The 26,046-nt window shown below is 43.2% G+C and overlaps 1 protein-coding gene across 1 annotated transcript in view; it reads left to right on the forward strand.

Annotated features, from left to right (window-relative positions):
- Positions 1-26,046, forward strand: part of CLIP4 (CAP-Gly domain containing linker protein family member 4) — an 844,808-nt gene that overhangs the window by 638,293 nt on the left and 180,469 nt on the right. The window contains exon 8 of the mRNA XM_044060201.1: positions 17,747-17,870. Within this exon, the coding sequence (XP_043916136.1) occupies positions 17,747-17,870 (124 nt within the window). The remainder of the gene's footprint in view (positions 1-17,746; positions 17,871-26,046) is intronic.

A 26,046-nucleotide genomic window follows, 5' to 3' on the forward strand; every position in this document is an offset into this window, starting at 1 on the left:
GCCCTACATATTCAATCTCCATTCAAGGATCCATTACCCCTGTGGGATCTTGCATTCATTTTGCAACATTTAGTGTTCTCTCCCTTTGAGCCAGCTGCTACTTGTCATCTCATGTTTCTTTCCTGGAAAACTCATTTTCTATTGGCCATTACTTCTGCCAGAAGGGTTTCAGAAATACAAGCACTTTGTGTGAAACCGCCATACATAATCTTCCATAAAGACAGTGTGTCCTTGAGGACTATAACCCTTCATTCCTTCCTAAGGTGGTCAACGAGTCAAAACAACAGTCAGTCCATTCATTTACCAGTTTTCTTTCCAAATTTCTCTAACAGGCGAATACTGTCTACATCTGTTAGACATCCACAGACAGTTAAGATTTTATCTTGACAGGACTAAGTGTTGTAGAACTTCAGACCAACTGTTTGTCTCCTTTTCAGGACCAAGGATAGGTAAACCTCTTTCTAAGATGACCCTCTCAAAATGGCTAAGAGATTGTGTTATCTTTATTTATGAACAGAACATTTATAAAATACCTGCACCTGTAAGGGCTCACTCGGCCAGATCTATTGCCACTTCAGCTGTTTTTCATTCCAGGGCCTCTGTGGATGAAATGTGTGGCCGCAAACTTGGGCAATGCCTCATACCCGTATCACTCATTACAAATTGGATATGGTCTCTAAGGGAAGAGCATCCTTTGGCTCTGTGGTTCTCAGGAATATCCTTCCATAAGGCCACCCAGGGTATAAGTAGCTGGGGACTCTGTCCCAACTGTCAAGAATAAACCAAGGTTGACAACATCAGATAAAGAAGTTCTGTACTCGCCATAATGTTCCATCTGCGTTGTTGATCTTTGTTCATTCTTGACATCCCTCCCTTCTCTCCCCCTCCTTCGAGATTTTTGGATGTTCATACCCTTGTCCTGGGCTGGCATTAGGGTGTTTACCTTGGACATTCCTTCCTCTCATTTGTTATATGTACTTCATCTTGCTGTAACTTGCAAACTCGCTCTGAGGTAATATGCACCTGAGGTAATAACAGCATTGTGGGTAGAGACTTGGCTCGAGAGTTTTTGGCAGCGAGATTTTCAGCTGTATAACGGCCGAGCATGTTCCAAGGATCAGAACCGATTCCCAACTGATAAGAATGAATGAAGATCGACAACACAGATGGAACATTATAGTGAGTACATAACGTCTTTTTTTGCTCCCATTCTACTCAGAGTATTTTTTGTATACCATTGTTGGTAGTTATATTTTCTACCCCTTTACTATCCCATAGGGTGAAAATAAAAAAGTAGTGTTTTAGTTTTGTTTTTTTTTTCTGTAGCTTATTTAGGTCAGTGTGGCAGACAAGCCTTACCAGTGTTAAAAAGAGCATCACCTGTGTGCATAAAGTACCAAACGCAGATGCCCACATGGAATGTGTTTATTGTTCAGGAACTGCGCATTTAGATGCAGACTGTTCCATTTATTCTGCCTTAACTCTAGGGATCTCAAGGACAAGAGGAACACGTTAGACTTGAAGGGCCTCCTCCCTTCCACTTCTTCTGCTTCAGCTGGGGCTCAAACCCCTGATAAGGGAAAGCCTGATTTGGCTTCCAAAGAAAAGGAATCTCATAAGAGGTTGCCGGACCCCACTTCTTCTTTGGCTCCCCCACTGGATCCTTCTACAAAAATATCAAGAAACTCAGATCCAACCCACCATGGATCATTCTACATCAAAGTCAAAATCTCCACGGATCTGATTACCACCTTCCCTACCAGATCCATTATTATCTAGGCTCGCCTCACCCTTCTTAGATCAATCCCCCATAGGCAGTCAAGACTTTCATCCTCCACCTCTTCTCTCAGGTCTTCCAAGAGCTTGTCCAAGGCTGATGTGGATAGTATGATGAGGAAATTCCTCAGAGCTTAGATACTCCAAGTTCCACCTCCCATTGGCTCTGTGAGCTGACCTAGGACTACTTCCCTCATAATTTCTCCTTCTCTGATCCAACCCACTGTTTTGGAGCCCTTGGATCCAAGACTGCTTGGGATGTCCTTATTGGATCTGAAGACAGTCTGTTTTCAATTTCAGTTACTTCCTGGAGTTGTCCGGCTGCAAACCTTTTGGAGCTGGAGGATTCTTAGTGCTGAAGCATCAGCAGTGCACACAGGGTACCAGAGTCTACTCCAAAGCTGTCAGAGCCATCACTGCCCCTTGGGGATTTGGCACTGGACAACTCATGTCAGACTCCTTCCTCGAGTGGAGTACTTCCCTGGGTTACAGGAGATGACGGTTCGGGTAATTTCAGATACATTGCCATCAACCTCAGCTTCCCCCAAGTGCTCTGCCTCGAGATTGTAGAGAGGGCCTTTTCTTTACCTAGATATAGGACATCCCTATTCCCCTCAGATCAGATAACTTTGCCTCCTTGGGTTCTTGGCTCTGAGCCTCGTTCTTCCATTCAACTGGGACAGCCAACCCAATCAAGACTCAAGTTAATCCCACAAGACTCCCCTTCTCTTTTGATACCTCCCCAAACCAGGCAGCTGACGAGGTCCCTTGGAAGAAAACATGTAAAAGGAGACACCAAGATTCCCTTCGGGAATCATGGAGGGCACTGATTTCAATGAAGGGGAATGGTCACCAGATCTCCAACTGAAAAGTCTCATTTGGAGACATTCTGGACCTCTTAAAACAAAAAGGTGGTTGGTCTTCTTGATACCCCTTCCCAAGAGGAGTCTTTGCTCCTGGAGGCTTTTAGGTCTGGCCCAGATATGTCTTGGGTGACTCTCTTGGCTGATGAACTCATAAATCTCATTTCTCACCGGGTGTGGAAGAAACTCGATACTGTGGAGCCCATCCTTAAATGTCCAGAAAAAATTTTGGCCCCTCCCAAGGACAGTCTACTCCAGAGCAAGAGGACCTTAGTTAATGCCATGGTTGTGGCAGCAGTCACCAAAAAAGAGCTTGTGGAGCGGAGCTCTTCTATCCATCCCCCTGACAGTGGGTCCAGGGCCTTTGACAGATTCAGGAAGTGCATGTACACTTCAGCAATGTTTGCCCTGCTGTTTTTCAATTACCTGGCACATTTTAAAAGATTACAAAGAGATTTGACTAAACTCTACAAATCTCTTTCTGGATTTATATCTGCCAAGGACCAAAATAGCATCTCCTTGCAGGTGGCCACCCTTCATTCGATATCAGATGTGTCCATGAGGCTGCTCTCCCATGCAGCAGAAGGTACCTCACAGGTGGCGGATTCAGGCGTAGCCATTATGAGACATGCTTGGATGCAGCTTTGTGACTTTGCAGAGCACTTTGTCTTCATTTATCAGTGCTTCTTTTGAGGGATCTTCCTTATTTGGCCCTAAAGTGAAGGACATGCTCTTCAGATATGAGCAAGAAGAAAAGATGTCTGCCGTAGGGATATGTTTTTCTGTCTCTCAAGGACCCTTTTCCCGAATAAGTGAGGAGATAGAAGGATGTGATTCCATAAATCCCACGGTCATTTCCAAGACTCACAAGGAGAAAGGTCTCCCAGGGGCAGAGGGGGGAACGCAAATTGACCCACAGAATCAGGGTTTCCAGGACCCTTCCTTGGACAAAACCTATCAGCAGTCCTGAAAAGAGGCATGACTGCTCCCCTTTGGAGGCAGTCGGGGCAGTTGTATCTGCATCAAAGAGCCTGGCTGTCCATAACCAAAGAGAATTATATCCAGAGGTTATATAATACCATTTTCACCCCCCACACACACACACAAGAATTAAAAGAATCCCTGATGTTCCACCGAATCAGAGGGAAGCAGCAGCATTAGAACTAGATAAGCTGTTAGAAAAAAAGAGTAATCCAGGAGGTCCCCCCACAGACCAGAAAGGATTCAGAACCTATTCAAGATTCTTTTTAGTGCCAAAGAAGATGCGACTTGAAAGCCCATCCTGGATCTCAGTAAACTGAACTAGTGCAATATTCAAAGTTCCAGATGGTCACAGTTCTGTCCATTCTGCCTCTACTGCAAAGGGACAACTGGTTGTGCTCTTTAGATCTTCAAGATACATACTATCACATCAAAATGAACAGGCATTCCAGAAGATATTTATGGGTCTGGCTGGGAGCTAGTCATTACCAGTTCAGAGTCCTGCCCTTTGGTGTCACCACAGCCCCCAGGGTGTTCACCAAATACATGACAGTGATGGCTCACTTTGAGACTTGTGGGATTGCAAGTGTTTACATATCTAAAAGACTGGCTTCTAACTGCACCAATCAGGCATCTACTATTTGCAAGCACGGAACTACTTGCTTCATATGTGCCTCATTTATCACAGTCAGTTACAGCAAATCACAACTCACCCCTACAAAGAGTCTGGAGTTTATAGGCACTTGTCTGGACCCAGTCAATCAGATAGCCTTTTTTCCTCCAGCCTGAATCCAGACACTGAGATCCCCAGGTGTGGAAAATAATGCAACATTCTTGTCTTCCAGTTCAACTAATTTTACAAACCTTGGAATTCTTGGTGGCTGCTATCACTCTTGTTCCTCTAGCCAGGTTTCAGATGTGAATTCTTCTATGGACGCTATCAATTCAGTAGTCCATTCTTCAACATCTTTAACTACTCCTGTCACAATCTTACAGATGTGTAAAAGATACCTTTTTTGGTGGATTCATTCCATTGAACTCTCTGAAGGCTGTCCATCTGTTTTTCCTTTGCCCAAGGCCACGGGAACCACAGATGCCTCCCAACTGGCACAAGCAGAACATTTTTTTGGGAAGGACAGTCCAAGGTATGTGATCCTGTGACGACCCACCACTGGACCAGTAATCAAGGAGCCTCAGTCCTCACCACTGACAACAGTGGGGAGCGTACATTGGAAGGATAACAGGAAAATGCACTGTATTTCCAGATGCAGCTCTCTGCATCAAGTGCAATTTCCCTTAAAAGCACCCAGAGACCACAGTCAGTCCGGGGCTGGTTTCTCCCTCTTTCTCCAGATCCCCAGTAAGACTCCCCACTGGCACAGCTATAGAGTTGAGATCTCAGCTAAGTGGCCAAGCCAAGACCTCCGGGACCCTCTCTGTCCAACCAATGCTTTGTGTCCCTGCCCAGTTAGCTGACACACACATACACACACACACACACACACACACACACACACACACACCAGGGCAAGGCTGGCACAGGTATACTAGCTATGCCCCCTTCTGCAAAGATGTAAGGTAGTTACTACTGCCACCAGCCAACTCCTTATCAGCTACTTTAAGGCCCTTAACAAAGGGTGTCCAATCTTACTGCATAATTATAATATTAATATAAATGGTAGTTTGACCAAGAGCAAGGCTATAAGGAGTGGCCCACACAGTGTCACCAAATAAATATGCAAATACTCTCAAAACATAAATATCTGTAGGCAGATCAGCCACAATGAAAGGTTTAAATATATTTAATAATACTTAATAAAAAGAAGAAAATACTCTCAAAATTTAAATATCTTTAGGCAGATCAGCCACAGTGAAAGGTTTAAATATATTTAATAATAATTAATAAAATAAGAAGAAAATACTCTATATAATCAGTGACATCAGAGTTCAAAATCACAAGAAATATTTAAAACTGCATTGCAGGACAGTCTCAAATAAATAAAGAAAAATATCTAAACTAAGTTTTGCTATATTCCTGACTATATCTAAAAGAATAATACTATTACCTAGTAACCTACTTCATCAGACAAGACAGATGTGTGGAGAATGGATATTCTAGTTGTTGTTGTCAGGTCCAAGACAGAATATAGAATGCTCTCTCTGAGATTTCTCAAATTAATATCTTGGATATTACTGCTGGGATAGCTTGCAGAATTATGTCATTTCTTGTCATCTGACTCTATCCCAGGAACCCCCCACTGCTGGAAGCTAGCAGTATTTACCTATGAAAATACATAGAACTTGGATCTTTGGCAGATGCTGGAAGTCATAAAACAATTACATTACTTTGTGTTTTCAAAACTAGCAATTAGTTCAATCTGAAGACAATACAGGAAGTTTCTCAGTACAAACATTGTCTATAGCTGCCTTGAAAAGTGAAAGATACCATATTTTATTGCGTAGCCATAAAATTTAATTTCAGCTATTTTTTCTGAAATTAACCTCCTGTATTCCTGTTTCCACTGTTAAAATATATACATTTAAACAGTGCATGTACATTTCTGTTCTTTTCCAGTAGGGCACATTGTGGTTACATTTTAAGCACAAGCACTTTATAAAATGCCTTTTTAACACAAGTCTGTACAGACCAGTTTGATATACATGACATGCAGTTGTAATACAGCTGTAACACAAGCATATTATATAAATCGTGTTGATATTCACAAATGAGACAGAATTATTTACAAAATTCCAGATAGCTGTGCTGGCAGTTTCTTTCTTTGTCACAGATCCCCTGAAGAGGTCAAGACTCGTATCAGTGTCCTGGAAATAAGAGCAGTCCCCCTAGCACTGCAGGACTTTTAAGACTTTCTCCCCTCCGGAACAGTTGCTATTCATATGGACAATATGTCCATGGTCTGGTACATCAATAAACAGGGAAGAACCAAGTATTTTCTGCACTGTGGAGAAGCAGTGAGACTGTGGCAATGGACAATCTTTTCTGTTCACTTTCTAATAGCAACACACATCCCTAGGAAAGCCATTGTGATTAAGGATACACTAAGCAGGTCCATTCTGATGCCTCATGAGTGGTCTCTCAATGTCAAAGTAGCAGAGAGTGTTTTCCATCAGTGGAGGCAGGCATGCTGTGACCTGTTCGCATCTTAGGTTCATAGGTTGGTACTAGACTTTCGGCCCTAGGGCCTGTACAAGCCTAGCCTTAACAATTCCCTGGATATTTCTTCCCACAATATTTACTTCCCTGGACCCCTGTCTAGCAGGGTGAGTGACGTGATCCCTGGGGTGAATTTCCTATCTCCTATCCAATCATCAAGGTTCCTTTTGAAGAGGGCCAAGGAGGCGCTCTGCTTGACATGTATGGGCAGTCTATTCCAGAGTATGGGGAGTCTCTGGGTCAGGAACCTATCCCTCCAGCATGTTTTGATCATTGTGATGACAAGGTTTAGATCCCTGGAGCGTGTGACTCTGTGGGATTGGGATTTCTTTAAGTGGAGCATGTCCAACAGCTCAGGGTTTGACATGGCCTTGTATGTTAAGCAGAGATTGCCTCTGAGTAGACAATATGCCACAGAGTATAGTTGGGGTTTTTTTAAGACGGTCAGCATAGGGCATCTGCTTTAGGCCTGTGGTTCTTTTATTGAGGTATTTCTGCGGCCTTTCCAGCTGTTGCAGATGTCTTGTGCGGTACATACCAAATGGGGCATTGTACTCTATAATAGGTCAAATGAGGGATGAGTACAGTGGGACAATGACCTCCTTTTTTCTGGATAAAAAGCCCTTTGTGATGAGGTGTGCCACACAGAAGGATTTCCTGACTGTTGTGGTGATGTGGTAATCGAAGGTGAGACCACTGTCCACCTGTGTCCCCAAGTCCCTCATCACACTTTCATTGTTTAGTGTACTGCCACCTATGTGGTAATTCATGGGTACATGTTTTTTTCTTAAAGGGGATAACTATACATTTCTTGGCATTAAGAGCCCATGGCTCTGGCACCAAGCGTCTGTTTCTATAAGGCCCTTTTGTAGAATATCCACAGGCATTTGGGGATTCAATAATGGCTCCTAGTTTGCAGTCATCTCCAAACTTTGTTAGCCAGAGTCCCTTAGTGTTGGCCTGTACTTCAGAGAAGTAGATGCTAAACAAGAGCGGTCTCAGGACTGAACCCTGAGGTAATCCACTTGTCACTTGTCTGGAGCTGGATTTGGAGTCTGCTACTTTTACAGTCTGGGTTCTGTCAGTAAACCAGTTGGCAACCCATCGAGTGACGTAGGGATTATGCCCAGCTTAGTAAGTTTATCTGTGATTCCAGAGTGGGGGATAATGTCGAAGGCCTTGGTGAGATCCAGATAGGCTGTGTGGACTATCTTACCCTTGTCTACAGCTTTGGAGACTGATTCAAAGAAGTCAGTCAGGTTCAGGAGATGAAATCGGCCCTTCACGAACCCAAACTGGGTGGGGTCCAGTGTTTGAAGGTTGCCAATGTCTTTGTTTGTAAGTTCCATGATAATGTGTTCCATGCCTTTGCAGATCAGGCTTGTCATACTGATGGGACAGTAGTTCCCAGGATCCAAGGTGGATCCCCCCTTGTGGAGTTGGATAACCCACCCCTAGCCCAGGAAACCACGGTAAAGAACTTCTCAAAAGCAAACTTCACACTTCTCAAAACTAAGGTGGAATCCTTCAAAGCCCTCAGGCCAGTGGAAAATACAGCCCAAAATGCAGAATCCTTTACAAAAGAATTCTATGGACACCTACAGCAATGCATGGAGCATGCTAATCCAAATAAAACCAAGACTCACTCCTCCAAAGGCAGGAGACCCATCTGGTGGACCCCAGCCATAAATAAGCTATACAACAGAAGGAGAAAGCTACTACATGACAGAGCAAAATCCCAAAAAGGGAAGGCGTCACTGATCAGTACTAGCAAGAAACTACGATCCCTCATAAAATCATCTAAGGCCAGCTTCGAAAGAAAAATTGCACAAGACACTAAAGATAATCATAAGGCCTTCTTTAGTTATGTCAGAAACCTGGGAGGCAACTCCCAGATATGCTCTGAGTTAGTGCAAAATGACAAAAAATACACTGAACCCACAGACATTGCCAACATCCTGGCAGAAAGTTTCAATGCAAACTTCTCCCCCCCTTCCCCCCGAAAAGTGCAAATGTCTATCCCAACAGAGTGTAGCCTTCCTGAGATCACAGATGCACAGGTGAGAGCTGCCCTCTCCAAAGCAAAATCACAGCATCAATGGGACCAGACGGTGTCCCGGGCTGCGTCTTACACAAGCTCCAAGAAGAACTAAACCCTCATATAAAGTCACTGTTCAATCTCAGCCTTACTACAGGATATGTACCCAAGGAATGGCGTACAGCAACAGTGGTCCCACTCCACAAAGGTGGTGCCACAACAGACCCCAGAAACTATCTCCCTATAAGCCTGACTAGCCTGGTCTGCAAAGCTATGGAGCGTATCATCATGGAAATCATAAACAAAGACATTGGAAACCTCCAGACACTGGGTCCTACCCAATTCGGCTTTAAGGGCAGATCTTGCCTCTTGAGCCTGGTCAACTTCTTTGAAACAGTTACCAAAGCCATAGATGAAGGGAAGGTAGTCCACACAGCCTTCCTGGACCTCACAAAAGCCTTCGACAAAATACCCCACTCGGGCATCATAAATAAGCTCACCAGCTTAAATATCAACCCCTATGTCACAAGATGAGTTGCAGACTGGCTCAGGGATAGAACACACATGGTCAGAATAGCAGGTGCCATGTCAGACTCTAAGCCAGTTACAAGTGGTGTCCCACAAGGCTCAGTCCTGGGACCTCTCTTGTTCGGTATATATTTCTCCGAGGTACAGGCTAACACGGGTGGACTATGGCTGACCAAGTTCGCAGATGACTACAAACTGGGTGCCGTAATCGACTCTCCGGCTGACACAAGCATCCTCCAAAAGGGTCTCAGAGACGGATAACTGGTGCCAGAGCCATGGCCTAAAGCTAAATGCCAAAAAGTGCATAGTCATCCCCTTTGGGAAAAACAAAGTGCCCACAAATTACCACTTAGGTGGTAATCCATTAAGTACTGAAGAAGTAATTTGGGACTTGGGGACCCAAGTAGATAGCAGTCTGTCCTTTGACAATCATGTTGCCAAAGTGGTTAGAACGACCTTCTATATAGCCCACCTTATCACGAAAGGGTTCACATCTAGATCAAGAGAGGTCATTGTGCCCCTCTCCTCATCACTTATCAGGCCCATAATTGAGTACAGTGCCCCGTTTGGGATGTACCTTACCCGACACCTGCAGCAACTGGAAAGACCCCAAAAGTATCTCACCAAGAGGATCAAGGGGCTCAAACAGATGCCGTATGCAGTTCGGCTAAAGAAACTCCAGCTCTACTCAGTTGCGTACCGCCTACTCAGAGGCGATCTGTGTCTGACGTATAAAGCCATGTCCAACCCAGAATTAATGGACATGCTTCACCTCAGGAAATCCAAATCCCTTAGAGCTGCACGCTCCAGGGACTTGAACCTCAGCACAGAAATAAATAGGACATGCTGGAGGGACAGATTCATATCCCAGAGGCTCCCCTCACTCTGGAACAAAATCCCAATCCTTGTTAGGCAGAGCCCCTTACTGACCCTCTTCAAGAGAAATCTTGATGAATGGATGGGAGATCGTAAGTTTACCCCTGAGATCTCTTCTGTGTCCCTGCTTGTCAGAGATACAGTAAACTAACCTTAAAAGGGCTACCTTCTGTGACCTACTATACAGAGGCACAGTCAACTAATCTAAAAGGGTGGTGAAAGCCAAACAACTCTGGCTAGGCTTATAAATGCCCTAGGGCAGATAGCCTAGTATCAACCTATGAACTGTAGCTGTGCGCCACTCAGTGGGCACGAAGCCTGAGGTGAGGCTATGGTTAAACATGACACTTGGGTGAGGTGCCAGTTCATTTTGTAGTTCATGTAGTACACAGCCCGGGATGTCATCTGGTCCCACGAATGCTGTATTCTTAGCTTTGGAGAGTGCGGTTTCTACCTGTGTGGCCATGATTACTGGAATTTGCCAATCTTTTGTTATTGAGATGGGACCTTTAGGGGGTGAGAGGGAGGTGAAGTTGGCACTAAATCGATCTACCAGGATACTGGCAATATCCTTGGGATCAGTATAGTTAATGCCATTCTGTTGTAGCTCAGAGCAAATCTGAGCATTGCCATTTAGATTCTTGACATAACTATAGAATCCCTTGTGGTTATCTTTGGAATCTTTGGCAATTTTATTTTTGTAACTAGCTTTGGAGGATTTTATGAGAGATCTCAGCTTTTTACTGTGGCTGGTAAGGGAGTTTTTTGCATCCTGGGATTTTCCTCTTTTCTGCAACAGTTTCTTCCTTCTGTTGTATAGTTTGTTTATGGCAGGGGACCACCAGATTGGCTTCCTTTTTTTGGAGTAGATGCATCTTGGTTCTATTTGGGATGGCACGATTCATGCATGAGTGGATGTGCTCGTACAGTGCCTTAGTGTAGGATTCAGCAGTCGAACTATCAGCTCCCGTCTGCATGGGTGTCTTGAAGTTTGTCACTTCTGACTTGAGTCGCATGAAGTTGGCTTTGGAGAAGTTTTTTTACGGAGGTTTCCTTACTGGGAGGAGGGGGTGGGATGTGGATGTTAAAGGAATTTGCTTATGGTCAGACCTGACCACTGGTGTGGAGCATCTATCTCCCATGTTGGTAATGATCATGTCTAGTATATTGGAGCTCCTGGTGGGACAATGGATTAGTTGATCCAGGGCATTGGAATTTATGAATTCCAAGAACCATTGGGAAAAGGAGTTGGTACCCAAGTAGTTTTCCCAGTTAATGGCAGGGTAGTTAAAATCACCCAGTATTAGGGTGTTTGGTTGTATCTTAATATTTTCCAGTATGTTTAGAAAGGTGTAATGAGAATCTTGGGGCATGGTGGGGGATCTGTAGCAAGCTGCAATTTGGATTGCAGTCTTACCTAGTGTTAGTTGCACCTGGAGAATTTCAGATGCATTGTGTTGGGCAACTAACCTGGTGGTGTGAATATCCTTGGTGAATATGGACACTCCTCTACCTTTAGTGTTTCGGTCTTGGTTTGGTGGCCGAATAGTGTGTTAAGAGTTGTAGCCTAGTATTGCAGGGGTACTGTCTGGAGCCTTGAACCAGGTCTCAGTTACTGCACAGATATCGATGTTCTGCATTTTTAGGAGTGCCTCGAGAGAGAGTGCATTTTGAGGTTTAGACTTCTAGCATTGAGTAGCATTACCTTCAGATTTTGCATGCTTGTATCTGTTATGGTGGTGGTTTTGTCCTTTGAACCTTGCCTAAAAAAGGCACTATAGGGGTGGCAAGAGCTTTAGCCAGTAACCTGAATCGCAGGGGTGACAGGTGCAGACCATCTCTGGCAAAGCATCGTAGTTTGTCGATCATGTCGTCCCAGGCAGACAGATAGTGGATCCCTTTTAAATGACAGCAGAAGCTTAGCCAATTGTTGAAGTCAATAATTTTGTCCTTATATTGTGGTATCATTCTGGGTGAAGGCAGGATGCTACTCGGCTAGGGTCATACCTTTCTGGGCCACATGATCCGAGAGCTCTTTCATGTCTCTTTTCATGTAGTCCAGGGAGGTACGTCTCAAGTCATTCATTCCAACATGGACAATGATAGAGTTGTATTTGTACTTGTTGTGGAGTGACTTGAGTGCATGCGTTATGTGGCGGATCATGGCACCTGACAGGCAGCTGACTGTAATTTTCTCTTTGTTCAGCCTGGTGAGTGGGACATCAGTGTGCCTGATTATAGAGTCACCTATAACTAAAGTGTTGGGTATGTTGTCTTGCCTTAGGGGCTGTTGTTGGGTGGCACACTGGTGTTGTAAAGTGTTGGGTATGTTGTCTTGCCTTAGGGGCTGTTGTTGGGTGGCACACTGGTGTTGTGAGCTATGTGTCACTTTGGTTGTGACTGGTGTTTGTTTGCGTTTCAGCTTTGGAGGTCCTTGTTGCTTGGGCAGGTTAATGTTAAGGGCCACCGCATATGTGGGTTTAGTGTTGCTATGTGTGGGTGTTGATGGTGTGGGTTTTGAAGGTCTATGTGTTGCTTGAGGTGTTGTGCAGGTGTTAACCTTCTCCTCTTGACTATCTAGCACAATCTTGGCGGGAGAGAGCTTTGCTTCCAGTTTGGCTATGTAAGTGCATCTCTCGCAGGTTGTAGTTTTGGGTGGTAGGAGGAGAGAGTTATCTGTGTACATGAGGTAGTTGCTGCATTGCCCCAGTATGCCCAGATTCACCAGGTGGACAGGAGAAATCACCGGAAGCTGACCTTTGAACATGCCTGTTTAGGTGCTTTTTTTTGTAAAGTACAAAAGCTGTTTTCCCTTACCTTTGCAATTATAGGCTGTTTACTGCCTACGATTAATTTCTCCTTATTAACAAGGAGTGTTGACTGCTTGTAACAGTTTAAGGCTTCCTAGTACTTTCCAGCAGGTTCTAGAGCAAGTGCTAGTCACAGGGGTTCAGATTTTAGCGCTACTACTGAGTGCTAGTCACAGGGGTTCAGATTTTAGTGCTGCTACTGAGAAACGAGCTAGTTCAAAGGGAAAACTTGAGGTGTAGACTTTCTGGCACCTGGAATAGTTTAACCGTAGCCCAGCGGTGCTGCACAATGCGAAAAATGTGCAAACACCTGCATTTTTAAGCCACAAAGTTGAAAGGGATAGAAATCAGCCCAAAATGGCTAATAAAATTACAATTTCAGAGCTGGAAACCACTCCTTTAGTGTTAGATAGACAGAAAATGCTCACCACTCCCACTGGTAAGCAGTAGGACTTCCCTCTACCACAGCAAGGTCTGGATAGCTCTGAACACAGAAAATAAAGTCCTGAAACCAGCAAAGCCTGAGATCTGGACTATACTAGCTAGGAAAGGCGGGAAACGAGCAAAGAAGATAATATTTGCCAGTCTTCAATTTGCGATTTATGAGAGAAACCAATTGTCAGTCAGAGGTACCACCAACAGCCTACCAGCAGAGGAGAGGGCGAGTCCAGTCGTTTGAGCGGCATGCGAGACCGAGGGCAGAGCATCGGGTACAGTCTGAAGAGATGACCGATGCACTCGGGAAGGAAGAGGAAACAACGAATCAACAGCCAGGAGGGAGTGTCTTTTCACCAAATGAGGCACATTCCGTTTACTCTACACCAATGGAAGTGCCGTCGTCTTCAGCAACCAGTGATTAGGCACCAACTGCCTCTACAACTACAGCCTTGGTAAGAAGGAAGATTAATATGGAAGGAGGACAACAACAGGTTTTTCCAGTTCTACCCTGCCGTTTCGAACAGGGAGGAGCAAATCTGTGGAACAGGACATTTACAGGGGCCAGAAAAGGAAAGAGGCACCAGGTCAGTTACAAACTCACACTTTGAAGAAAATGTGGGGGTATGGGCAGGAGAGTTAATATGGAATATTTCCAAATATGAACTGTCTGCAGCTGAGACTTCTTTATTAAACAGAGGTTTAAAGTTTATACCTTCGACTAAAATGGACTTTAGTGAATTTCTGTTACGTCTACGTATGTTTACTAGAAATGTAACATTGAAACAACAATTTGGAAATGGAAATGAGGCAAGGGATGTTCAGTTTAAGAAAAACAGTCTGCATGTACCAATATTGCCACATAATATAGAAACCTTCTTAAAAGCTTGTGAAAATGCCATTTATAGCACAGGAAACAATAGTTCTTTAGAAGAAGGAAAGTATAATTTGACAAAGAGTGAGCACAAAGCATTGTGTGACTTGCAGACTAATGATAGCATAGTTATAAGACCCGCTGACAAAAGGGGACCAGTGGTGATATTGAATGCTGACTTTTATAATACAGCTATGCATGAAATGTTATTGGATCCAAATGTATATGCTGAAGTACCAACAACAATTGTATTTGAAATGAGTCAACAGATTGCTAGTACCTTATATGAATGCATGTGTATGGAACTATTAAATAAAGATCTTTTTAATTATTTCACTGTTGAAAATCCACTCATACCACAAATCTGTGACCTCCCCAAGATACACAAAGACCCATATAACCCGAAATGTAGACCTATAGTAGCAGAGGCAGGATGGCTAACAGAACCCATCTCTAGATACCTGGATAAGGAATTGAAGACAGCACTCAATAAATATGCATATTTCTTGAAAGACACAGAACAGGTTTTAGTGGACCTTTATGGGGCAGTGAAGCAAATGGGAACAGCAGATACGGGGATGCTGGCCACACTAGATGTAGTGTCTTTATTTACAAGTATACCCAATGACCAGGGGATAAGCATGGTGAAATCAGTGTTGACAAGGCAGGGAAAGTTCTCTAATACCAAGATAGACTTTCTCTGTATGTTACTAGAATTGGTACTAGAGCACAACATATTTATGTTCAATGGCATATGCTATAAGCAGTTGTCAGGGGTTGCCATGGGCACAAGTTGTGCCAACACATATCAAACCTGGTTATCGTTAATTGGGAATATGTACATCTATTAGGTAATCCCCAAATAGTTTTTTATAGGTGTTTCATTGATGATCTTTTTATTTTTTGGAAAGGTGATGGTGAACAACTTAAATCCCTGTATGCATACCTAAATACTACTAGTGACTTTTTAAAGTTTACGATTAACTGTTCTGAGATGAGTTTAGACCTCCTGGATGTTACCATATACAGAGAAAATGACCAGTGGTCTACGAAATTACATAGGAAACAATGTTACAGACCATTATTCTACACAAAAACAGTATGTATAACCCTAAGATTTTTCCTAACATAATCAGAGGTCAGGCAATGAGAACATCTCGCCTATGTTGTCAAGAGGAAGTGTATAGAAATGAGTTGACTAAGCTAAGAACAGGTTTCATTAATAGGGGGGTATAGTGAACATGAAATTGTTAAGGTGTACCATAATGTACACAAAGAAAGGAAAGGTAAAGCTAAGCCCTACTACTCTGATAGAGTTGGTAGTGACAGGGTAGGTATTAGGAATAGTGTATTACCATACATTCCGATGGTTTTACCATATACAAGGGATGTGAAAAGGTTTGAAACCATCATACGACAAAACTGGCATATGTTAGTAGATGAGGATACTACCAACATAGTGGGTGGACAACCACATTTTGCATTTAGAAATAAGAAAAATCTGAAACAGCAGCTTTGCTATCCAAGGACACCTGTTCTGATGGATAGCACAGTGAATGGTACCCATAGATGTGGAAAATGTACACAGTGCATTTATATAGCAGAATCAAGGTTTTTTAAGCACCCTGAAACAGGGTGTCTATGGGAGCTAAGGAATTCTGCTGATTACAATACTAAGAATGCAGTGTACGTAGCTCAGTGCACAACATTTTTCCATTTCTATGTTGGCAAAACTAACAGTCACCTTAGGGAACGGATAAGGGATCACCTTTACTGCAGTAGAAAAGGGCAACTGTATAGTGCTTTGGCTAATCATACATTGGATAAGGGGGATGGCCATATATTTTTGTTTCAGGTTTTACACATTTAGAATGTCAGCAATAGGATGGGGGTCATAGTCAATATTACTGAAAATATGGAAGTAAAATGGATTTTGTATTTAGGAGCACATAGAGGTTTGAGTTTGAATTATAGTGTTCCACTGAAGCCAGTGCTAAAATCTAGAAGTTTAAAATAAAATAAAAAATAATAATACTATTTTAACAAGAGAAGACTACATAAACACATGCAGGGCTTTGGGTCAATATGACAGTATTTCTTGAGCTGCTTCTAGCATAGGTATTAGTAAAGACGAGCATTTGTTGAGATGTATGTATTAAAGTATATGTATTTACTAGGTGGGCAACATGTGCATTTATTAGGCAGAATATATGTATTCATTAAGTTGTTGAGTATGTACTGCTTATATTTTTATATATATTTTTATGCTTATATCTATGTATATAAGTAGTTACTAAATGGGGAACAGGAGTATATGTATTTATTCATTGATTTTTTATGTATTTTATTTATATTTATCCACATGTTCTTGTCTTTACATTTTGTGCATGTGGTTTTTAAACAGTTTTTCTGACTTCAGCAATTAACTAAGGGCAAAACGTAACCATAGTAATTAATTGATTGCTGAGTGCTGAATTAACTTTAAGTGGTAGGATTGGTTGTTCTAGTAATGAGTTAAAGTATTTGTGCCTTTCTGTTTGAATGAACTGTCTGATGAAGCAATGGTTACCATTGTGAAAGCGCTCACCATTTTGTATTAAAAAAGAAGATTTTACTTTGTCGTGGTTCAGCTTCTTTATTCCAGCCACAGTATAAAAAGTATGAGCATATATGTGTAAAGTCAGTATTACTGGCTTGACCTTGTCAGCCTTGTGGTGTAAAGGGATATAGGGCTGACTGCAGTAAATGCTTCTTGAGTTTGACTAGTGGATCAGACATCTGATGGAGCTGGTAGGGAAGATTGTGTGACTGTCCTAGAGAGGAAGAAGACTAGTGGAAGCAAACAATGTATCAGGCCCTGGAGGAGGCCATGACTTGGAACAATCACCAACTTGGCATGCAGGATTGCTAAGGAGGAATGGTTGCCCTGTGGCCCTTCCTTGCCCTCAGAAGTTGCTCTTAGTTGCCTGCTCAGCCCACATGGTTGCATCAGCATCTTAGATGTAGGGCCTTGGAGGAAAATAAGCTCTGATGCACACAAGTGTTTGCGAAGCTGCTCACTTCTAGTTCCACTCTGACACCCAACTTTTCTGTCCACCTTCCCTTCCCTCCCCACCTCTGATGGCCTCAAACAGGTGGACACTGGCCTGTCAGCCACTCTCCTATTCATCTTTCTTCCATCTAGGTGATCCCATCCATTGGATTGTCATGAGCCATAGGAGGAAAAAGCTATTAGCTAATGTTAGTTGTTGGGAGCAGTGCTCAGGGGAGCATAAAAGAAAAGTATTGGTTTAAAATTTTTGAAATTTCATTGAAGTTGCAGTACAGTTTTTTAAATGGTTTATTTTTGTGAGCTTTGATGATAGTCTTAGAATTCTCCTTCAAATGTAGGTTGCTGGTATGGAATTGAACTTGACAAACCTCATGGTAAGAATGACGGTTCGGTTGGAGGTGTGAGGTACTTCACCTGTGCAGCAAAACACGGAGTCTTTGCTCCTCCTTCTCGAGTACAGAGGTAAGTGATTTCTATTCAGAGGTTTCAAGACCAGAAGCTAATCATTCTTTAAAAAAAGTGACCAATAATCCGCTTGAAATATTTGAAGATGTGTTTATATCTGATTGTATAATTCAGTGGTAAAAATGTTTGTACTTTTTGCTTCAAACCAATGTTGCTGTGTTGTGGAATAATAATAATTTTATAGCAGATGGTACACAATGCTAATGTCTTAAGACAAGGTCAAATTTATTTCAACACCCAGTAGCACTGCCACTGCACTGAGAGTCATCATATCTTACTTCTCCTATTGCTTTTTTAATTGTCAAAAATCTATTTTAAAATAAAAAAGTTATGTCTACAAATTTGTTTAGTTAAGTATTTTGTTAGTGAAGTTAATGTAATAAAATAAGTAAGCTTTGCTAATATGAAGAGCATACCATCAGGAACCAGGAAGTGATATATCATGCTATTAATTAGGCTGTCTCCATTTTCTTCCTGTAATGTAACACACGATCATGACTAGCCATTTCATAGCCTCTTAGTATGTGGCATAAGCACTGATGTCGCTTGTTAGATATAGCTGACATCAGTGCTTATTGGCACTGTCTGAGAAGTCAGCAGAAAGAGTGGATTAGTTTGCTTTTCACAAGTTTGCAGCTACAATAAACACTTTGACAGCAGATACAGCTCTGTGGGCAGTGTTTCCATGTTCCAAGTTATATTGTAACTGTCTTTTCAGTACTAGAGTATGTTGAGATATTTGAGAGACTCAAAAATCAAAACTTTGCAGTGCTTTAGTAGAGAAGCAATTTATTTGTTGTGTGAGGGGGAAGAGATCCTAATTATTAACGATAAAGTACTGAAAATGTTCTGATAAAGACACTGGACCAGATAGCAACACATTAGATTCTGAAGCTGGTTTCAGTGGGAAAGTAGTATATTTGCTGTGCATGACTGGGACAGAAGTGTGTTGAGCTGATTTTATATATGTGTGCATGTATATGTGTTTGTGGGTCTGTGTCTATGTATACTACCTGTGTTCTGTACAAATAACTTCCGAGACAAACCAAGTAAGTTATCTGATGTCCCATTGCATTGGATCACTGCTAGTCAAAACTGGTATAGGAAATGCATTGAGAAGACAGGAGATGAGGTTTCCAATTCCCCACTGTTGTATGATTTCTAGAGTTAATATATTCAGAGATTTGATGGTGTGGGAGGGTGCAGGGGGCTTCTCCTCTGCAGAAACTTTAAAGGTTTGGTGGTCCCTGTTTTGCTGAATTGGATGCAGTTAGTGATTCAATAAACTATATCCACAATTAAACTGCATACATTCTGTTTCTCGCTCTCTTTATGTACAAGTGTAATATATAGTATACATTCACACGCATACACACACACACACACACACACACACACACACACACGAGTGTGTGTATATTGTGTAATTACCCATATATAAGTGTGTATATGTATGTATATATCCCCAACCACTGGTATTACACACACACACACACACACACACACACACACTAAAAAATGAACCCCCAAAATGGTGTCATGTTGGCAGAAAAAAATCAAGGTGGCACTGAGCATGCTGCAAGAAACAGTCTCTGAGCACGCAAGCTCAAAATATTGTTTTTGCAGTTGTGTGCCCCCCTGCACTCCCCACTTGAGGGTACACCCTGATAATTATATATTCCTAATTCAAAGATCATACAATACTGGGAAAGGGCATGTTCCCCAACCACTGGTAATATTGTGATCTCACACAACTTTCAATACAATTCTGATTACAAAACAGGTGTCGACTATTCACACAGTTGAATGCATTATTGGCTCCCATGTTACTGCAAGTAGTTGGCTGCTCTTTTGGTTAACCTGTTGCATGGGGTGTGAATAAGAGCAACTGCACAGGTGTGTGACCGTTCTGTAATGTGATCATCTACAGTTTGACTATGTTAACATACTTTCTGCTTAACATTTTATGTGGTAGTTTTACTTTCTTTAATCCGTTGATGTCATTTAAGGTTGTAGTTAGGGGTGGGTGAGGGGTTTGCTTTATTTGTATGGTGTTGTGGAATAGCAGTAGAGAGGTTTTTCAGCATACATTACCAGCTTCTATTTAGTTTTTTTGTAACGTCTGTAATTCCACTAATTACTAAATGGCAGTAGTTGGTGTTTTGTGGGAATTAGAAATATTGTGTAGGTAGCTCATCATGAGGAGGATTGTTGTTTTGTTAGGGTATTTCTGGTTTAGTTTTAACTGGGAGGTAGGGATTGTCCATGATTGAGGTGCTGCGTGGATTGGAAATATGCCATTGCCTTTCTGTTGTGCAGTCTCGAAATTGTGCAGAGCATCATGTGGGAGATTTCAGGGCTTCCTGCAAAAATGCTTATTGAAAGGAGTGTTTTTTTACTTGTAGGTAATGTTTTGTGTATTCATTCTTAAGTCTGTTTCGCACAAGGAAGCAGTCATTGATTTTTCATTTATTTAATGGTCAGTGTTTTTAGCAGTTGGTGTGCTTATCTGCTGGAGCACATGCCATTGATTTCATGTATTTAAAAATGGAGATGGTTCCAGAATATTATGGAACATGAAATATCAAAGTCAGATAACAGGACCTTTGGTTTTTGCAAAGGTGGTACTTCTTGCACTACTTTTGAAATGAGTGCAGTAATAGGGTTTATATAATCCAAGTACTGAGCTTATCTTGTACTCATCTGTACAGAGTGTGAAAACAGTGTTGGCAGGACAGGCAACACCCCTCATTTTGGGGGCAAGGGGTGGCACTTGTATTCTGCAAAGTACATTATTTTGCACCCTGCATCCTACCACTGTCTCATGGTTATTCATTGATGACAGGATGCTGTAGAATATAGCTGAAATTAAATGTTACACCTACCTAAATCTAGATGCAGAACATCACAACCAATCATTTAAGCTCAGAATTTGCTGCCTTGAGAAATGAAACCCCCAGTGCCATAAACTGCTAAAATATTGATCTGATGTTGTTAATCTTCATTCATGACTTACTGATGAGTCTCTGTTCCATTCTCAGTACCTTCTCAGCCAATATAACAAGCTCTTGCCAGCCAAAAATCTCTCGAGCTAAGTCTTACTCATAGTGCCCTTCTCCTCAGATCTCGTTTGCTGAGTAGTATACAAGACGTGTCAAGCCAGCTCTCACCTAAGTAGTTGTAATTTCTAATTTTCATAATATTCTCGCCTTTCTTCAAATAGTCTTTCTTTAGCAGTCGTTTGATAGCTTTGCTTACCCTTTTTCACTCCTAGAGTGTTTTTTCCTACTTTTCCTTACCAGTTTGGTATTCTTTGTACCATTGTTGGTACAGGCCCCTCCCTTACTGTTGTGGTAATTGTCATACCATTGTTTGTATTCCTCCCTTTCTCTCCCTTTTTTATCCTTTACTTAACACTTGTTGGAAAAAAAATTCCATCTTTCTAACTGTGTTTATCTTTCTCTGCTTGGTTTACAACTTTTGACAGGATTTTCATATTCTTGTTGCTGTGGTAACTTTTTTTTTGGATAGTCATAATGTCTGATAAAAAGGGACAATCGGATTTAAGCACTGTGATAAATGTGGTAGAAAGATGCTCAACTCCAATGGGCATCTTTCTTGTGTCTGTTGTCTTGGAGTTCCCCACCTCCAGGTTTAACCTCCTTGTGAACTTTGTAAAGGATTCAGTTATCGTACTTTAGCAGAGCGTTAAAAATAAATTAATCTTAAAGGAACTGTTAACTCCCTTTTCGGAAGCAATATCTGAGAAGGAGGTTTCAACACCTCCTAAGAAAGACACTAAACAGAGAAGTAATTCAGTTCCATTATCTCCTAGTTCTACGGAACCAAAGCCTTTTAAGACTCCTACTAAACTGAAGACGAAACTCCCTAAACTGTCAGCACCAGAGCTTAAAGCTCCCTTCACAGTGCCGATGACAACCTCTTCTACAGAACTGACAGCCTTAACTTCTGCTACGGTGCCAGTAACTTCCTCGGTACCAGACACCCTTTTGGCACCAACAGTAATATCTCCCTCTAATCTGGTCACTCCCTCCCCATCACAACACTTGGGTCCTTCGACCTCCGTGCCGAAAGGTGAAACTTTAGCTAGGACAAGATACTCTTCATCCATTGACCACTTTTTTTGGACAACAACTCAGTCCTTTTTCTTAAAAGGCCCAACTCTCTTTTGGGGTTATCCACCCATTTAACCAGGAGTATTTTGGAGCTGGATGTAGTGAGGCTTGTTAATTAGCTTTTAGCAGCTAGAGGCATCCCAACCTTATCCAAGGCCTCCCTCCCATCTGGAGCCGAGGGATTTTCTCCAAAGACTTCAACATATGATTCTCCTTCAACCTCCTGTCAGGCTTTGGAGCCCTCGGTACTGACGTTTATCCCAGTGCCAACTCCTTTGGTTTCTGCATTGCACCCTTCCACTGTTCCAAAGCCTACCTTGTGGACCACAGTTCAGTCGGAGCTGATCCACCCTCAAGACCGTGACTGGACTGTCGGCACCGTGTTCCCTAGTTCTTTGCCAATATTTTCAATGCTGCCATCTATGGTTCCAGCTGTTTTGATGGCTCCAAGTCTTCTCAGGGCTCCAACCCTGGAGATGGGCTCTTTGTAGTGGGATGTGACTCTGGTTCCGAGATTGTCCTTCTCTGTTCCGGGCTCCCATCCCTCTTCAGGTGGGGCTGCCTTCCAGGGAATGGAGAAAGCTTTCACTTCTACAACATGCAGTTGGCCCCTTCACCATCAGAACCAGGCTTTCATATCAACTCTGGTATGCAGCTGGCTCAGCCCACCACATTGGGCCATCTGGCACGGGAGCAGCAAGACATCCTGTTACAGGGCACCCACTCTTCGGAGTCCTTTCAGATGTTCCCCCTGAAGAGCCGCCCTGCAAGAGAATGTGCAAGAAGAAGCACGTCGATTCCCCTGAGGAATCCCTCACCTAAGATATAGATTTCGATGTGGGAGAAAGGTCCCCATGGTCACCCCCTGAGGATATCTCATTTGGACACATACTGGAGGTCCTGAAACAGAGGGGTGACTGGAAGTCCATCAACCCTTCTGCTGAGGAATATGTATTCTTGCAGGCTTTCTGTGCTCAACCCTCTACTTCTTGGGTGACCCTGCCTGCAGATGAGCTGGTCAAGCTCATCGTGCAGCATGCTTGGAAGGCCCCTGACACCATTGAGCCAATTCCCCAAAGACCTGATAGAATTCCCTCTCCGCCACAAGATCAGCCCCATTGGTTCAGATGCTTGGCAGTAGATTCTATGGTGGTGGTGGTGGCCACTAGAAAAGAACTTGCTGAAGAAAGTTCTACTGTCCATCCTCTGAATAGGGAGTCCTGTATGATAGGCAGACTAGGGAGGTGGACTTCGCCATACGGTCTCGGAACTGTTTGACACATTTTACCTATCTTCAGAGGGACCTAATTACAGGCCTTCCAGGAACCTTGGCAGGAGTAATGCCTGATTAGGTACATGAGAAAGTTGCCTCTGCTTGCTACCCTAGAGTCTATTTCTAAATCCTCCATGCGATCGATTGCCCATACAACCGAGGGGGCAGCCAGAGCAGCGGGTACAGGCATTGTCATGAGACGTCACTCCTGGATGCGCTTGTGCAACTTTGCGGACCCCTTCCAGTCTTCCTTCATCAATGCTCCTGTTGATGAATCCTCCTTATTTGGCCCAAAAGTTAAGACACTGTAGCCAGGTGTGAGAAGGACGGAAAGACCCCGTCTGCCGTAGACGTATGCCTCTCCACCCCTCAACAATCCTATACCCGGAATCAGAGAGGTGGGAAGATGTGGTTCAAAAAATCCCAAGAGTCTTTTTGTGATGCACGTGGTGAGTTCTCTCCCGGGGCAGATGGGGGAACTCATCGGGAAGACGCCCCTCCCTTGGCAGAGGGGGTTCGCGAAACCAGGGCTCCAGGGATTCCTTCTCCAGGCAGCCCTGTCAGCATTCCTGAAGAACAGTCCAATTGCTTACCACTGGAAGCAGTCGGGGGATATTTTTCTCTGCAGCACTTGGCCTGGCACTCAATAATATCAGATTCCTGGGTGCAGACGATAATGACTAGAAGTTACTACATCGCCTTTGACCTTTACCCCAGGTAACTAAGGTAAATCCCCAACATTCCACCCAGTCAGAGGGATGCACAAGAAGTTCTAAAACTGCTAGAAAAAGTCATCCAGACAGTCCCACCAGACCAAATAGGATCCGGATTTTACTCAAGATTCTTTTTAGTGCCAAAAAAGACAGGGGACTGGAGGCCAGCTTTGGACCTCAGCATTCTGAACAAGTTTGTCAGACAAAATTCCAGATGGTCACAGTTCAGTCTATCCTTCCATTTCTGGAAAAAGACGATTGGATGTGCTCCATAGACGTTCAGGATGCTTATTACCACATAAAAATGGACAAATGATCTAGAAGATATCTCTGCTACCGGCTGGAAGCCAGTCACTACCAATTTTGAGTACTGCCTTTTGGTCTCTCCACAGCCGCCAGGGTGTTCACCAAATTCATAGCAGCAGTAGCAGCTCACTTGAGACTGCAAGGATTCCACATGTTCCCATATTTGGACAATTGGCTCCTTACTGCTCAAACCAAGAATCTACTGCTTCAAGCTGTACTCTGCACTCTGAAACTGGCAGACAAGCTGGGAATCTCAATAAACAAGGAAAAGTCAAAGCTGGTACCGGTTCAAACCTTAGAATTCATTGGGTCAACATTCGATACAAGATCCTGCCTAGTCACTTTACCTCATCACAGGTTACAGAGGTCGAGATCTCAACTCCAAACGATACACTGTCAAGACCTAGTCCCAGCCTGACTGGTCATACAATGTCTTAGTTCCATGGTGGCAATGATCACTCTGGTCTCACTAGCAAGATTCCATATTAGGCTGCTTCAATGGCTCCTAGCATCCCAGTGGTCTATAATGACACAACCCATGTCTTAAGCCAATCTGCATAACAAACCGAAGCAAACAGGATCTGAATTGGTGGATGAAGCTAGAAGCCAGAAGAGGAGTTATGGTGTCATCCCTTTTCACCCCCTCTACCCAAAGCCACAGTGACCATGGACACCTCCCTTATGGAGTGGGGGGCATTTTCAGTGAAGAATCGTCCAAGGCACTTAGTCCCCCTTGGAGGCCAATCTGGTTATCAATATTCTAAAACTGAGGGCGGTGCTCCTAGCATTGCAAGCATTCCAAGCGACCTTCCCATTGGGGACAGTTGCTATCCCGTCAGACAATATGTCAATAGTCTAGTACATCAACAAGCAAGGAGGAACCATATCCCACCCATTATGTCAGGAATTCCTGAGAGTGTAGCAATGGGTGATAGATTCCAGCCGTTTGCTCTTAGCAACGCACATTCCTGGGAACTCCAGTGTGATTGCAGACAAGCTGATCAGAAGCATTCTGATGCCTCATAAGTGGTCTCTTAATCCCTTAGTAGTGACTCAAAGATTTTGTCATTGGGGTCAGCCTTGCTGCCATCTCTTTGCCTCCTCCTCGAACCACAAATGCAGCAGCTACTTTGCCCTGATCCCCCCCTCACGGGGAGTCACCGAGAGATGTTTTGATGCATGATTGGCCCCTGGGTCTACTTGTACACTTTTCTTCCCCTTCCCGTCATTCCACAGTTCTTAAAGAGGCACAATGGTTGGGAAGCAAAGTGCTCCTCATTGCACCCTATTGGCCCCGTCAAGTCTGGTTCCCCTTCCTATGGCCTTACCTAGTTCACCACCAGTGAACTCTGGATCCATCCCCAGGACTCTTGTCTCATCCACAGGGACTGGTCCATCCCGACCGTCCAAGTCTCAAGCTGACCACTTGGTTTCTCCACTTCCATTGATTGCCAGGCAGAGTAATCTATCTTCCCCAGTACGAAGGATACTTCTGGCCTATCATAAACCATCCACCAGGAAACTTTAACATAGTAAATGGGATAGGTTTGTGATCTGGGCTAAAGAACAAAAACTAGACGGTCTTAGAATACTTGTCAACTTTACTCAAATCAGGGGCCTCAGCCTCTACCATCACAGTTCATTTAGCAGCTATCTCCAAATTTCTTAATGGCTTTAATGATTCTTCATTAATGTCAGACCGTCTCTGCAAAACCTTCCTAAAAGGAGTCATACATTTGAGACCA

This window comes from Protopterus annectens, chromosome 1.part2 (genome assembly GCF_019279795.1).
Source record: "Protopterus annectens isolate FY-2018-M chromosome 1.part2, PAN1.0, whole genome shotgun sequence".
Lineage (NCBI taxonomy): Eukaryota > Metazoa > Chordata > Ceratodontiformes > Protopteridae > Protopterus > Protopterus annectens.